We start from the raw sequence: 15,217 nt of genomic DNA, 5'->3' as shown, positions 1-15,217 counted from the left end.
ACTTCCTGACAGGCAGGTGCAAAATTACTAATTTCTGGAAAAATCGTGGGCCAAATTCAGCACTCAGATACACGCTCTGCAAAGGGTATTGACTTTGGTGCGGGTAAGTGACTGCAGAATTTGGCCCAGTGTGGGTTTTTTTACAGCAGTTTGACCTCAGTGTGAGCTACAGCAACGGTTGATGAGAAAAGAGTTGATCAGCAGCAGGTTCCTTCACTATGTGCACTATAGCTAGTGGGAAATGTTCCAATCCGTTCGCTCCTTCTGCTGAGAAGAATCGAATCATCGCCTCTAATGAGAAACTGGATTTTAAAACATTGGATTCCTCTTCCTCGCCAAAACCTGACAAAGTCTAATAGTTATGTTTGGAGAAAGAATACATGCTTGAAGTAGAATACAATGGCTTCAGCCAGAATGGTCACCACACTTTATCCGATGGCCCATGAGAATGAAAATCTCCTGCTAGAAGGGTGGGGTAAATTCAGATCTACTGTAAATGGGTACAGCCCTGGTTTATAGTAGGTCTGATTTTGGTCCAACTTGACCAAACTGATGAGCATCTCCAGACTTCAAAAACTAACCAGCTACTCTCCTGAGCACCTGCTTGAGACTCGAGGTCCAACAAATCTGCTAATATGTTCTTCTGAGCAGTTGCATATTTATCTGTGCACCAGATGGGAAAAGCCTGGACAGCAATAAATGGTGGGCAACATCCCTGTGTTCCTGAGATGGACAGAGCACAGTGGTTCCCATCAAATGCTTCCATTTTTGTTTTGATTTGACTCTATCGTGGTTTCCGATCAACGTCTCTTATATTCTTGTATATCCTTGGATATTTTGTCTGTCAAATGCATCCTGCGGGTGAGGAGAACACCCTTCATACTGTCTTCCCATGTGTGGAACAAATCAAAGGTGACATTTTAGTCTGTTCAGGGCTACAGAAAAGGTTACTCTGTTGTTATCTTATGATTATAATTGAGCTCTCCAGAGGGTAACTAATAGACCCTTCTACACGCTACAGTGTAATGCAACATTGCTTTTAGAAAAGCTAGGAATGTAAACCATTCAAATGGTGACCTCACTTTCTATTTGGGTTTTATTTTAAAGGGACTCTGGCAAATCCCCCTCTCTCTGTTTGCTCAACTTTGGGCTAGTCACAAAGTTCAGATCCATAATTTGATCCAACTGGAATTTCCTCAAAGTTTAGGGGCATCCTTTCCAGGGCTGCATTTTGGAGTTCTCTCTCTTTCTGGCCTCTTTGAAGAACCGAGTAATCCAGTAGCTATTTGACTGCAGAATTGATGTCTACCTCTCAGTCCTGCCATTCATGCAGGTTTTTAAATGATCATGAGCCACCAAAAAATAAAATTCTGCCGAACAATTTGATTTTTTGAGGGCAGGAGACCACATTCCTCACTGAGTCCTTAATGTGCTACTGTAATGTTTAAAAAAACAAACACCAATGGGGTTGCATTAAAATTAAATAGCTCACAATTTATGTTGTATTTGTCTTAATACAACATATTGTATTTGTACGACCATGGTGTTCAGTATATGTGTGTGAGTGTATCTAGTTGTATGTGAACGAGTCAGATTAGGGCCTGTCTGCCATTCAGAATTCTCTGGCTGCGAGTAGCAATGCAAATCAGTGTGTCAATAGCATTACCAGTTTGTTTCTTTGCCTAAAGTTTTTAGAATAGATTGACCTTGGCAAGGATATTAGAGGCAGAAATCAGTCTTACAGAGTGGCTCTGGATTCCTTGAGCCCAGGCCTGTTCTCGGCTGGTACTTATGTCCATTGATGCCTAGCTGACTTTGTAAAAAGTGGCTTTGTGGGGTCCCATTGTCATTTCTTGCTGATTTCCAAGTCAGATTTTCTCACTTTACAAATGAAAAGATGTTTCCCTGCCCTCCCCACATATACCTGCCGGTACTGCAAGCTCAGTTCTCTCCATCTCATGCATTATCACCAGTAATGGAGATACTGCAGGCCAAATTCTGTGTTTGATGACACTGTGCAGCACTGTTGTCTTCAGATTCTGCATTCATATGACCTCTTTGCAGAGAGACAAGTATAAACAAGAGCAGAACTTGATCCCACAGTTGAGCTTAATTAACAGCTCTGGTGAATGAGCTGGAATAGAATCCAGCTCTCTCCCCGCAGAGTTGGTTTGGCTCTGCTGGGGTATAAAGCAGTAAAACTTCCTTTTCCTGCTGATGTCAGCATATAAGAGACTGAATACACACCACAAGCTGCTCTGTTGGGTTAGCAGGTGCCATTGTATCTCGTCTTTTGGTTGCTAATGGCCACTTTTTAGTAAACTGAACCTGTACCTGTGTCCGTGAATGTGCTATGTTAATAAGATGGAACAGTGCTCCTTTCCCAAGGTTTGGTAAATCCAGTCTCTAAAAGGATTTCATTTTGGAGTCAGTGGTTGTAAAAAGTAAAAATAAAGCAGGATAAACCGAATAGCTTTCCTTTTAGGTAATTTTGTAATAGGGTCATCAGGACTATTTTAATTGACTGAAAAATGGTTGTCCTATGTATCCAGAGCCAGATTTCTAAAGGGGCCTGAAACTAACCGCTGCTCGTGCATGTTCACAAAATCACTTATGCATGCAATTTTGGTGCTCAATTATTTATACATATGAGAGAATACACATGCACCATACCTGATTGTCACTTTTTTGCACTTTGTGCAATCAATTTACACTAATATCCATGTACGTTACTACCCAGTCACAATGGAAGAGCTTGATACTCACTCTCCACAGTTGTTAAATGATTGCAGATTGCACAAGAAGGAAGACACTAGAGAATCACACCCTTCCAGTGCAAACCCATTTGCATTGAATTTATGCTCCAGTTGGCACATGCTAAATGGAGGTTTGTGAATGCATTCTTTTTTGGGTCGATCCGATCTTGTTTTATGCAAAAATACCACATGCATAAATAGAGGCTATGTTTTGGAAGTCTGGCTCTTAGAAGCAACTTTTGATGGGTGTATTAAACTACACATCTGTCTCTTTCCCTCTATGGATATTCTTTCTAGTAGGCTGGTTGTGTTGGCTAAACCATATTCGACTAATTTTATGTGTCTACCCACCTGGAGCAGTTTGGCTAAGCAGATTATTCAGATACAGAGTTAAAACAAGGGCGCTGGACAAATGGAGATTCCAACTTTCAACCACACGGGTAACGATTTCAAGTCAGTACAGTGAACCACGTGTATTTCACATAGGATGACGACACAATGATGGAGCTACTTTCAGTGGATGGTGCACAGAAACTCCTTTTCTGTCGCTGGTACCAGCGCACATTCTTGTGACGTAGGATATAAGGAACATACTGGATCTTCATGTCTGTTTGAAGATCGTGCCTGCTCTTCTTGTTATCTCTATCATGATCACCACTGCAAAAGCATAAAAACGGGGGACCCTGTTGTCAGAGAAGAGCATTAAACTCTGCTAATTCCACTGCAGCTGTGGAGACTTGAAATAGAATCTTCCAGAGAGGACGCAAAAGAAGATTTGGTACTGCCCTATAGCTGAACTCCTTCTGGAACAAAAGGGGAATTTCCCTCCTGGCCTACAGCTACATATTTTTAAAGGTAAAATGGACAGAACTACACATGTGGAGAAAAAGCTTGTCATGCCAAATATATCCGAGAAATTACTTAAGAACAGTTAACTTGTAACAATATAAGCCTGTTATACTTGCGTGGTCTGTAAAACCTTGGCGGATCTCCTGCATTCATGCCAGCCATCCAAGTGGATGTTGCTTGCTGGCAATTGCGTGTGTGACCAAGATTTCCACACCTTGTGGTGAGAGAACCGCAGTGAAACTATTTGTAAAATACTGATTGTATTAGTGTTTTTGCGTCTCACATTCAGTTTAACAGCATTGGCTGTGAGTCACTCAAATGAGTAACCCAGTAAAATATATGTATATAATCCCTGTTTTGAAAGACTGCTAATTTACCAGCCTTACACTATATGCTGGAGATCCCTAGGTTCAAATAGTGCAGGGCCATTGGAAGGAGCAGATTCCACGAGGGAGAGCTCTCTACTGTGGTCAAGGCTCTGACAGCAGGACACCCCAGCAACCCTCTCCTGTTCTGAAGGGAAATGGAGGCAGGACTAGCCATTTAAACATCTTGGCTTTAAAAATCATGAAGTTTTTAGGCCACCTCTTTCTGTTTTTCTTTCTCCCCTTTTGTACGTGTGCACTCCCCTCTCATGCTGTTCGCACCTGAGTGGGAGGGGAATACTTCTTGAGGGACCAGAGCTAAGAAGGCTCATGCATTTGTTCTCTCTAACATCTCGTTGTTGTAGCTCCTGGGCACCTTCTTGTAATGTCAGGCCACTTTCATTCAGACTGGCCTCCCTTCATTGGTGTTTCAAGGGTTACTCTTGAACTGTATCACAGTGGTAGCCATGTTAGTCTGTATCGGCAAAAAGAACAAGGAGTACTTGTGGCACCTTAGAGACTAACAGATTTATTTGAGCATAAGCTTTTGTGGGCTAAAACCCACTTCATCGGATGCATGTGTGGAAAATAGAGTAGGAAGATTATATATATATATATATATATATATATATATATATATATATATATACACACACACACACACAGAGAACATAAAAAAATGTGTGTTGCCATACACACTATAACGAGAGTGATCAATTAAGGTGAGCTATTATCAGCAGGAGAAAAAAACCTTTTGTCGTGATAATCAGGATGGTCCACTTCCAACAGTTGAAAAGAAGGTGTGAGTAACAGTAGGGGGCGGGAAATAAACATGGGGAAATAGTTTTACTTTGTATAATGACCCATCCACTCCCAGTCTTTATTCAAGCCTAATTTAATGGTGTCCAGTTTGCGAATTAATTCCAATTCAGCAGTCTCTCGTTGGAGTCTTTTTTTGAAGTTTTTTTGTTGTAACATTGTGACTTTTAGGTCTGTAATTGAGTGACCGGAGAGATTGAAGTGTTCTCCAACTGGTTTTTGAATGTTATAATTCTTGACGTCTGATTTGTGTCCATTTATTCTTTTACGTAGAGACTGTCCGGTTTGGCCAATGTACATGGCAGAGGGGCATTGCTGGCACATGATGGCATATATCACATTGGTAGATGTGCAGGTGAACAAGCCTCTGATAGTGTGGCTGTTGTGATTAGGTCCTATGATGATGTCCCCTGAATAGATATGTGGACAGAGTTGGCAATGGGCTTTGTTGCAAAGATAGGTTCCTGGGTTACTGTTTTTGTTGTGTGGAGTATGGCTGCTCGTGAGAATTACCAGGTCTCTCATTTACTCCCATATGTGGTTACAGAGCACATTTGATGATGGATAGCACTGAGGTATGGTAACTTACACAAGTACACTGGTACCCTGAGTATAATACAGATACTCTTGGATGCTGGGGGGTTCAGTGTAATGAAAACCAGAACAGGACCTTAAAATAATACAATTAGGGACAACTGAGATGGACAGATTTTAAAAAATAATTTCTTAGGTTAAACCTACAAAATGTATGTATGTGAGTGCAAATCCATGTCTTTCTTTGTCAAATATGCAGTTGCATATGCAAAATGGGTCATTGACCTCTTTCATACATTTGCACAGTTAGTTACCCCTTTTTGCTCATGCGACTTCAGGCTTTAGGCCTGACTGATCTATCTCACTTACACTGGTTTATTTGAAGATACTCCTGATTTACACTGGTGTAACTGAAAGCAAAAGCAGGTCACTCATGCAATTACCGGTTTGTGGCCCCAAATGGTTCATTTTGCAATCAAGATGAGGGCACGTCTGAACATTTAAGTCAGTGTCAAAAAATGGTAAATCTAAAGTAGTTTGGATTCCCAAACATGAAGAAATGTTGGGTGTGACAGAGTTTTGCTGTATTCTGTAGCCTACTGCATAAATCATTCCCAGCTCCAATATTTTCTTATATCTTTTTCTATGTTCTCCTTCCATTTTTCATTAGTTACTGATTCCAATGTAGGGCCTCTCAGTGGTATAAATCAAGGAGAAACTTATAAAGTCCAACGGGCTATGTTGATATAAATGAGTGGAGAATGAGACCCTGTCTTTTGTTTGTTCTTATTGTATAGGGGTAAATACTTTTGCCCACTTTATTATACAGCAGCTGCTTTTTGCTGCTAGGTTGGTTGGTTGGTTTTTCTAGATTACTGCTATAAATTTTTGTTTTTTAAAAAAACTCTCTCAGAACTTATATATTACATTGGTTTGTAAGATGTGGTGTGTTGTTTTTACTTTGTCTCTCCTTCACATTTGTCCCAACTGCTTAAAGATCTCATTGCTTTATTTCAAACCACTCTTGTCCTAAAATATTACAGTGAGGCAAAATAAATTAACTTCCAAGGAATCCATCATATTGAATGATCTGGCTTTGACACCTTATTATCAAATTCTTGGCTTACCGCAATGGCTTTGTCTCTGTGTCGTTGCAGATTCCCTATGCAGCAAGCTTGATCAGGAAAGAAAAGCTCGGCACACACCTCAGCAAAAGCTAAAAGGTGAACTTGTTAAAAAGGAACGTGTATTTTGGCAACTAACTCATCATATTTCTAATTACTGCCATTGCAAGTATTAAGAGATTCATTTTGTGAGGCAGAAGTGATGCTACCAGTACTAGCCTGAAAGCTCTGATTTTGGCTTAGTCAGTACTCTGGCCTGATGGTAACTATAGAGGGGTTCACCCATCATGCATGCGGTACATGTCCAGGATTTGGGTTTTCCAAGGGACAGCATGCTATAAATGCCAGGAAGGAGAAGGAAATGGATATAATGCTGTGGTGCACCTGATCTTTAAAGACTTCCCAAACTTACTCTTTTTTTTAAGTTTCAGAGTAGCAGCCGTGTTAGTCTGTATTCGCAAAAAGAAAAGGAATACTTGTGGCACCTTAGAGACTAACCAATTTATTTGAGCATAAGCTTTCGTGAGCTCAAATGAGCTGTAGCTCACGAAAGCTTATGCTCAAATAAATTGGTTAGTCTCTAAGGTGCCACAAGTACTCCTTTTCTTTTTTTAAAATAATTCGTATTTTCAGTGATGTCTTGCACCTGCTAATTTAATTCCACCATCTCCTCCTGATGTTGATGGCAATATTGACCACGTTTATGATTTTCCAACGCCATTGCTGGGTTCTTCAGTGCTGTCTCTAATTGGCAGTCTTGTACATTCTATAGGCAGAGTAGAGAGGGATTTGGACTCAAAGGACCAGATCCTCAAAGGGACTTGGGTGCCTAAAGCCCAGATTTGGGAGCTTAAAGCCCAGATTTAGGCACTGCTGCGATCCCCAAAAGCCCCACTCAGCTACCACCTAACCCTGTGGGTGCCTAAACTCACTCGGTTCCTACATTTTTGCTGTAAAAGGTCCCCTAGGTGCCTAAGTTTCTGCCCCTGGGCATGCACACTGCTGCTTCAGGCCAGCTCCATAGAATCTATCTCATGCCTAAGCTCTGGTGCATTCCTCAAGCCAGGGGAAGATAGGTGTTGCTCTATCTCACCTGCAGGGCCTGAGCTGGTAGGTCTGCTCTGAGCATGTCTAATTCCACACAAAATGCATAGGGACTCCATTATAACCTCTAGTCCAGTACTCACCCAGGATGTGTGAGATCCCAGGTCAATTCCCCCACCTGGCTGCTGAGGAGACAGGATTTGGCCAGGGGGTTCAATCTCTCTACTCTGAGGTGAGTGCCACAACCACTGGACTCTAGTATATTCTGGTGTGGGTCTCCCTCAGTCTCTCTTGTAGAAGCTGTTCTTTAAATTAAATAGTTAAATATTAATTGGGCCACAGACAGAATGAGAATCGCTCTGTAGCCCAGCAAGAGGGGAGAAACCATTGGTCACATTCCTTGTCCTCATCAGGCAGATGAGGGAATCGAGCCAGGGCCCCCACCTCCCACATGAATACACTAGCCCCTCGGCTAATGGTTATGGGATGGGAGGCCTCCTCCTCCCACCCCCATGGTCATTTGGTGGGAAAAGGGCTAGGTGCCGAAGTCACCTGACTGCAGGAGAGGCGTTCCTGGCTGTGGATGGCAAGCAAAGAGAGGTGCCTCCCTGCAGCCCGGATTTAGGCGCCAGACTCCATGAGAGGGGCGGGGCTTAGGACACATCACTAACAGTTCCCGTTGGCTAGCTGAGGCAGCACCCCACCTAGCCTGCTGGCTTTTGAGAATCCCATTCTTTGGACCTGTCTCTTCCCCTGCGATGTATAAGGAACTTGAGCACCTAATTCAGGCTTTATTATATCCAGTGATTATTCTAGGCACCTAAGTCCCTCTACTGACCTGGGGCAAAGGCACTGCAGGAAGAATAACATTCCCAAAGTTCTGGGAGGATGAGGCAACTTTGGAGGTTCCATTACCAGGTGGTGGAAGCCCCTGACATTTTTGTTTCTCTTGTTTGTCTGGCAAAGCAAAGAAGGCTGGGAGGGGAGAGAGACAAAGCATATAGATGTGGCGGTGAGTTACCATGTCACAAACTCTGGATTGTGGCATCACTGAATAAATCCCTCAAAGGGAATAGGGAGATTAGAAAAGAGAGAGCTTCTATTTACACACCATGATCATGGTAATCCTCACTGGGAAGGAATTATAGAGAAAGTCTGGGGCATTTGAACAAGGTTTTGATAACTTAGATTATTAAAGCTTGCCTGCACGTTGTTGGAAAAAAAACTGATTTAAAAATAAAAAACTTAGACATAAACAGAGAGAAGCTAGATTGATAACTAACATTCCCTGCCCCCAAACAATCGCATAGCTAGTTACACAGGTCAACATGACATTCAAATAATTCTATTTTACTCCATATAGGTTCTTCTACCACTCTCATTACCCTACTATCTGACTGCCTTCCAATAGATTCTGTATTAAATACCAATTTAAAATACAATTAAAACATATTCATAAATTTAATACTAAAAGAAAATCCCTAAGGTAGAGAGGGACCTCCTGTGGAGTAATTCAATAAAGTGTTGATCTAAAAGCAAAGCGTTTGTCTGAGCATGGCATTAGCTCTCTAATGCTCTTGTGCTAGAGGTCAGGTTTTCACACCCCGATATGCACCGCACAAAAGCTGTTGGCACCAGTGAGATGACAGTGGCATCACAACCAGCAATGCCTCACGTTTATGTGCGGAAAGAGCGAAGGATTGATGCATTTCTCATGCTGTTTTTGTTTTCAGTGACATCCCTGCATACAACGGGGATTTCTCTAAGTAGACCCTAGTGCTTTTGAAAGATTAGTGGTTACTTAAATGCTAAGCTAAATCAGCCAAGCAGAGAATCACGACCATATTGTTAGAAGTAATTTCTGATTCTCAATGTGCTAAGCCAAAAGGAGTTGCCTCAAGGGGAAACGTGTGCACGCAAAAAATACGCCGAGGGAGGTAAAGAAACTTTGCATTGCTGAGCAGCCACAGGCTACTCAATTAATGCCTGATGTGAGTCGCCCTTGAAGTATCATCTCTCCTTCCACTGCCAGCAGGTGTATTGTGAACGTCCAGGGGAAGAAGCTTCTTGTAACAATGTTCAGCCTCCTTCCAATAAACCATATCATGGTTTTTAGAAAATGCTCTGTCTCTCTCAGCAAACCTTTGTGTGCTTGGCACTGCTGCTTCCTTCCGCTGCCCTGACGTGGGATAATGCTTGTACTCTGTATTGTGATGGATTGACCACACTTCGTTAACTCTTTGCATTTCACCTTTAATGCGAGGATCTCAACGTGCTTTACAAACATTAACTAGCTAATTCTCACAAAAATGCCTGTGAGATGGGTAACTTGTTATTTCTAGCCCCTTTAATGGATGGCATTAATTGCGGCACAAGAAAGGTGGTGGTTTGCCCAAGGTAACATAGAGAGCCAAGAATAGAACCCAAGAGTCCTGACTCCATTCTCCTCTTTTAACCACTAGATGACACCCTTGATGAAGAAGTACTCTTTTACCTGTTTCATTTGAATTTACTGTTATGAAATAAAAGGGATACATCCATTTTGTAAAATTGAGTAAAGAAATAAAAAAGTGCTACCATAGATAAACCCTCATGTTCATACTCTCTCTCTGTCTCTCTCAATAACAGAAGCACAGGATCCTCTGCAGCTGTTATCTTGTAAGATACAACCCACCACTCAGAAATCTGATTTGTATAAAGACTGAGAAATGGAAGGGCTTGGGAATTTAAAATGCAAACAAAAAAATTCAGGTTCCTGTGAGCCCAAGGACAAGTGACCTCAAAGCATCATGGACAACCATGTAAAATAGAATGTAGCAGCCATTTATTAGTAAAAACAAAAAAATCAAAAAATGCCTGTCCTGGATCTTTTGGTGGTACCAAAGTTTAAGTCTCTGTGTTTTTAGAAGGACAACTGAACTTGACAGAGTCTGAGAAAATACTTTTGAAGCACATGGAGAAGCCGCGAAAGGAACTGCTAAACCTTTCAACGCCACAAACACTGGAAGCATCTGCAAGTTCATCTTTTGCTGTTGAATAGTGATTGTTTTATGGAAAGAAATGTGTGTCTTATCAGATGGGCCAGAATCACCTTTGACTGAATGGAAGGAAAAGCATTAGCCATACACAGTGCTTTTGAAAAGCAGACTGAAACTTCTAACGCCCCCTTCCTCCCGGCCCCCCTTCTCCTCCTCCTCCGGTACTTTGCCTGCTGTATGAATTAAGATTGTACTCTTCTGGAAATATTTTACAATTTAATATTGAGTGTAATTAAGAATATAATCACTTATCAAAAAAAAGGTATTTAACTCTGTTGTAGTTTCTTTATCATTCATGTGGATAAAAAGTCTATAATAAAAAAAAAAGAAAATTGACATAATGTGCTTTGCTGTAGTTTCATGGTACATTGATTTGCTAATGAAAAGAACAGGAATTCTGTACATGGGGACTTTTCTTCAAGGAAAAATTTTAGCTTGCAATCATTTAAGTGCATTTACTCTTAAAGTGGAAATCCATTTAAATGGTTATTAGAAAGTAAAGTTTGGCAGTGGATGAATGAAGTTACTGGAGATGTATGCTTTTTAAATGTGCTCTGCAGTTTTAGCTGAACTCTTCTCCCATTAGAGTCAACGGGAGTTTTACCATTTACATCAATGGAGTAGACTTAGGCCCGTTCTGGGGGCTTTTGAAATCACACCCATAGTCTGCTAACGTGTTTCCAAATTATATGCAATATGATTGCTTTAATGTTGTTGGGTAAAATTCACCCCCCCCTTCAGGTGACCCACTTTAGGTCCTAGACACCATGTGATCCTTCAGTGTAGAGGTTCCGGGGTGTGAAGGACCTTATATGCTCCCTCAGCACTGTTGTGAGTTTTGCCTTTGGTCCAGGCCTCACCCAGCTGAAGCTGTGTTGGTAAGTTGTAAAGAGGCTCAGGGCCAGACCAAAGTGGCATTAAGTGTAGTGGAAAGAAGGCACTCTGATGGAGGTGCAAACTGCAGAGGCTGCAGGTCCCATTGCATGCTGGGACCTGTAGCTTCTGCAGGATGTCTCTCTTCTAATAAAATTGAAGGTGTCCATTAGTTATGTAGTAGAACTCCCTTTAACCCTCAGGTTGTGCTTTTGACCACCCTTGTTTTAGAGTTGGATGAGCATCATTGTATCAATAAGGAAGCTTATCCAGTTAGAAGAGGAACCCTTGCAGTTTCTAAATGGGGAGCTAATTGTCAGAGCTTCTGAGTGCTGTGACAGACCCAGACAAGTGGGATACAGGAATCTGGTAGAAGGCAAATATACTGGCCACTGGATAAACAGTTTTCTGTTCCCTGAGTGACCAGAGCAGGGGCTGCCCTAAAGCAATCGGGAACCTGCTAGAACCATTTAAGTCAGGCAAGCTAATCAAGACACCTGAAGCCAATTAAGAACTTTCTAGAATCAATTATGGCAGGCAGGCTAATCTGGACACCTGATTTAAAAAAGACCTCCCATCAGTTAGTATGGGAGTGTGCAAGGAGCAGGGAGTGAGAAGGCGTGCTGCTGGAGGACTGAAGAGTTCAAGCGTGATCAGGCTTCAGGAGGAAGATCCTGCAGTGAGGATAAAGAAGGTGCTGGGGGAAGGCCATGGGGAAGTAGCCCAGGGAGTTGTAGCTGTCACACAGCTGATACAGGGAACAATGTGGACAGCTGCTATCCACAGGGCACTGGGCTGGAACTCAGTGTAGAGGGTGGGCCCGGGTTCCCCCCATCCCCTCAACTCCTGATCGGACACAGGAGGAGTTGATCTGGTCTGTGAGAAATACCAGAAGGGAAGGTCTAAATTGGAAAGAGATCTGGCCTGTCCCCAACCCACTAGGTGGGAGACAGAGGGATTGTTCTCTCCTTCCCCCATGCTGGCCAGTGATGAGGTTAGCTGAGTGGACGGCAGGTTTGAGCCACTAGCAAAAGTGGCCAAATTGAGGGCTGCTGTGAATCTCTGAGGCAAGCAAATCCGCCAATAAGGACAGGACCCACCAAGGCAGAGGAGGAACTTTGTCACAATGCCCACAGCTCCTATTGACTCCCCACAAGCAGATACTAAAGTTGTAGTCTTTTTAAAAGAAAAAGCATTTATCCTGTAACCCAAGAAAATAGGTATGCCCTCTGCTTTGCAAGCTGCATTGTAAAAACACTGCTCATGTTCACTCCAAATGCACTGTACATCAAGAACTGAATTGCCAACAGGATGCAAAGAACAGTTAGGTTCTGTGCACCCGCTTTGCTGGATCATAGAATCTGGCCACACCTGGTTGTGTGAGAATCGTTCTATAAATATGACTAAATGATATCTACAATCTGAAGTAGAACACTAAAGTCTCATTACTGGGAATACTATCTAAAACAAGCCTATAAGATTTGCCATACCACAACAGACCAACAGATTCCTCAAAGGAATGCAAAATATCTTGTAAAACACCTGGCCAGTGGCAGATGAGGGAATACTTTTTCCCGAGTCCAATTCCTGATCTCTTTAGACATTAAAATCATATTTCTTTGATTTACTAGACTTGATCAAAGATTTTGATGTCATACCTTGGCACTGTTGTTCCAGTTACATGTGTTGTGGCTTTAGGATTCTTCATAGTCACGGTGACAGGGTCCTATGGGGTTCTGGGGAGGTGGGCGGGCGCAAGCCCACCCACGGCTAAAGGACCCTCTCGCAGCCTGTGGAGAGGATCCATTGAGCCCAGGAACTCAAATGATTACAGGGGACAACAGAAAATATAACAAGGGCAAGTGTGAAGGGTTGTGGAACCAAGATGGAATATAGGCTGGCCCACCAGGGTTCCTCACCCTCAATAGGTGGCAATAGGTCCCGCCACTTAGCATTGGGGCGGGACATGAGGGTGAGGAAATGAAGAGTATGGTGCACGAGTGTGTCACACTGTGCCAAGGGCACATCTGTAAAGTGAACCAGCTGCAGGTCATGCAGCCAGCTCAGGTTGTGTGGGTGGGGTGACCGGGGGGGTGCTCACGGGATAGGGGCCTTATGAAAAGGTCCAGAGGGTGTGGGGTGGGTGGGGAGCACCCTCCCGCAGGACCCACTCAAAGTAAACCCAAGCAGCAGGTGATAAAGCTGCCCTCACCTGGAGTACACGCTGGGGAATAGGAAGGGTGGAGAGCCCCATGCACTGAGCGAGTGTTGGGGGATCCACCCAGTCTCCCCAGTCATAGTCCAGGAGGTCTCCGATTCTGGTGACTGCTGCCAGGACCAACCTCTGGCAGACCGAGGGCAACTCTGCCACCTGCACACTGAGTTGGGGATTGTGTACTAAAGGCTCCATGAGGAGACTACCCCCTCGGCGGCCGCCATGGACCTGGTCGCCAAAACTAGCTTCAAGGCCCAGAGGGGGTCCTGGTAGAAGACCGGCAGCCTGGAGAGGTCTCGCGGAAGACCTCTCGAATGGAGATAAAGCAGCTGCCAGTCATATGGGAGCCCTCAGAGGCAGCAAAGGAAGGCGTGCACCAACGTGCTCCAGGCTGGACTACCTGCACCATAAAGGAGTCTTTGCAGAGCCTGGAGGTGGAAGACGTGGACCTGGCGGAGACCCAGTGCAGTCCTGGCCAGAAGAACTGTAGAGCCAACCTCTGGAGCTGGGACAGAATCCCCAGGGCCGGGCTCAGGGTGTTGAGCTGGTGCCAGAGCATGGACAGGACTAGGATAAGCACCTGTGCCGTTCTCCATAGGGAAAAGCACCAGAGTAGTCCGTCCATCTCTGCAGCTGCTCATCCACCATGGCCTCCAAATCCTGCCAGTTCGCCAGCAGAGAAGGTTGCATGGTAGAAAGGTAAATGCCGAAATAGAGCAGTGGATCCACGCTCCACTGAATGGCTTGAAGCCCCGATGGGAGGGAGCTCACCTGCCAACCATCAGGCCAGAGCTCTTGACCCAGTTGACCCAGGTGGAGGAGGCCACCAAGTAGATAGCCTGGCAGGCCTCCACCCACACCAGGTTGCCCGGGTTCTGGACCACGAGGAGCATGTTGTCGGCATACGCCAACAGGACCAGCCACAACTCCAGCTCTCGAAGCACCAACCCAGTCAACCTCTGGCGGAGAAGATGGCAGAAGGGCTCAATCACCAGAAAGTACAGCTGACCTAAAAGTGGACACCCCTGATGTACCCCTTGCCTGAAGCTGACTGGCTCGGTCAGGGTTCAGTTCAGCCTGACGAAGGAATATGTGGAGGCATACAGCACCTGGAGAAAACATGCAAACTGGGGCCCGAAATTGAATGCCTGCAGAGTGCCCAGGAGATACCCATGGTCCACCCTGTTGAACGCCTTCTCCTGGTCCAGGGACAGGAAGGCAAACAGCAGACCATCACTATACCCGAGCTTCAAGAGATCCCAGACCAAATACAGATTGTTGAAGATGGAGCGGCCTGGGACGGTGTAGGTCTGGTCCGGGTGGACCACGTCCCAAGCCACAGTGAGATGGCCTTTGCTATGACTTTGAAGTCCATGCTGAGGAGCAAGACGGGACACCAATTCTGAAGGTCACGGAGGTCCCCCCTCTTTGGTAGCAAGGTGGGCATAGCTCACCTGCATGACAGAGGGAGGACCCCGTTCCCCAAGGACTTGGCCCAGATGGTGACAGGGTCTGGACCAAGGACATCCCAGAATACACGGTAGAACTCCACGGTCAGCCCATCTGTGCCCTGAGATTTATTAGAGGGCATGAGACAGAG

General features: G+C 44.2%; 1 protein-coding gene across 1 annotated transcript in view; it reads left to right on the top strand.

Annotated features, from left to right (window-relative positions):
- Positions 1–10,844, top strand: part of SKOR2 (SKI family transcriptional corepressor 2) — a 50,984-nt gene extending 40,140 nt beyond the window's left edge. Inside the window, exons 8-9 of the mRNA XM_048850477.2 lie at positions 6,481–6,546; positions 10,120–10,844. Coding sequence (XP_048706434.2) covers positions 6,481–6,543 — 63 coding nt within the window. The 3' untranslated portion in view covers positions 6,544–6,546; positions 10,120–10,844. The remainder of the gene's footprint in view (positions 1–6,480; positions 6,547–10,119) is intronic.
- Positions 10,845–15,217: the final 4,373 nt, after the last annotated feature.

Source organism: Caretta caretta, chromosome 5, assembly GCF_965140235.1.
Source record: "Caretta caretta isolate rCarCar2 chromosome 5, rCarCar1.hap1, whole genome shotgun sequence".
In the NCBI taxonomy this organism is placed as follows: Eukaryota; Metazoa; Chordata; order Testudines; family Cheloniidae; genus Caretta; species Caretta caretta.
This window is presented reverse-complemented; position numbering and strand designations above follow the sequence as displayed.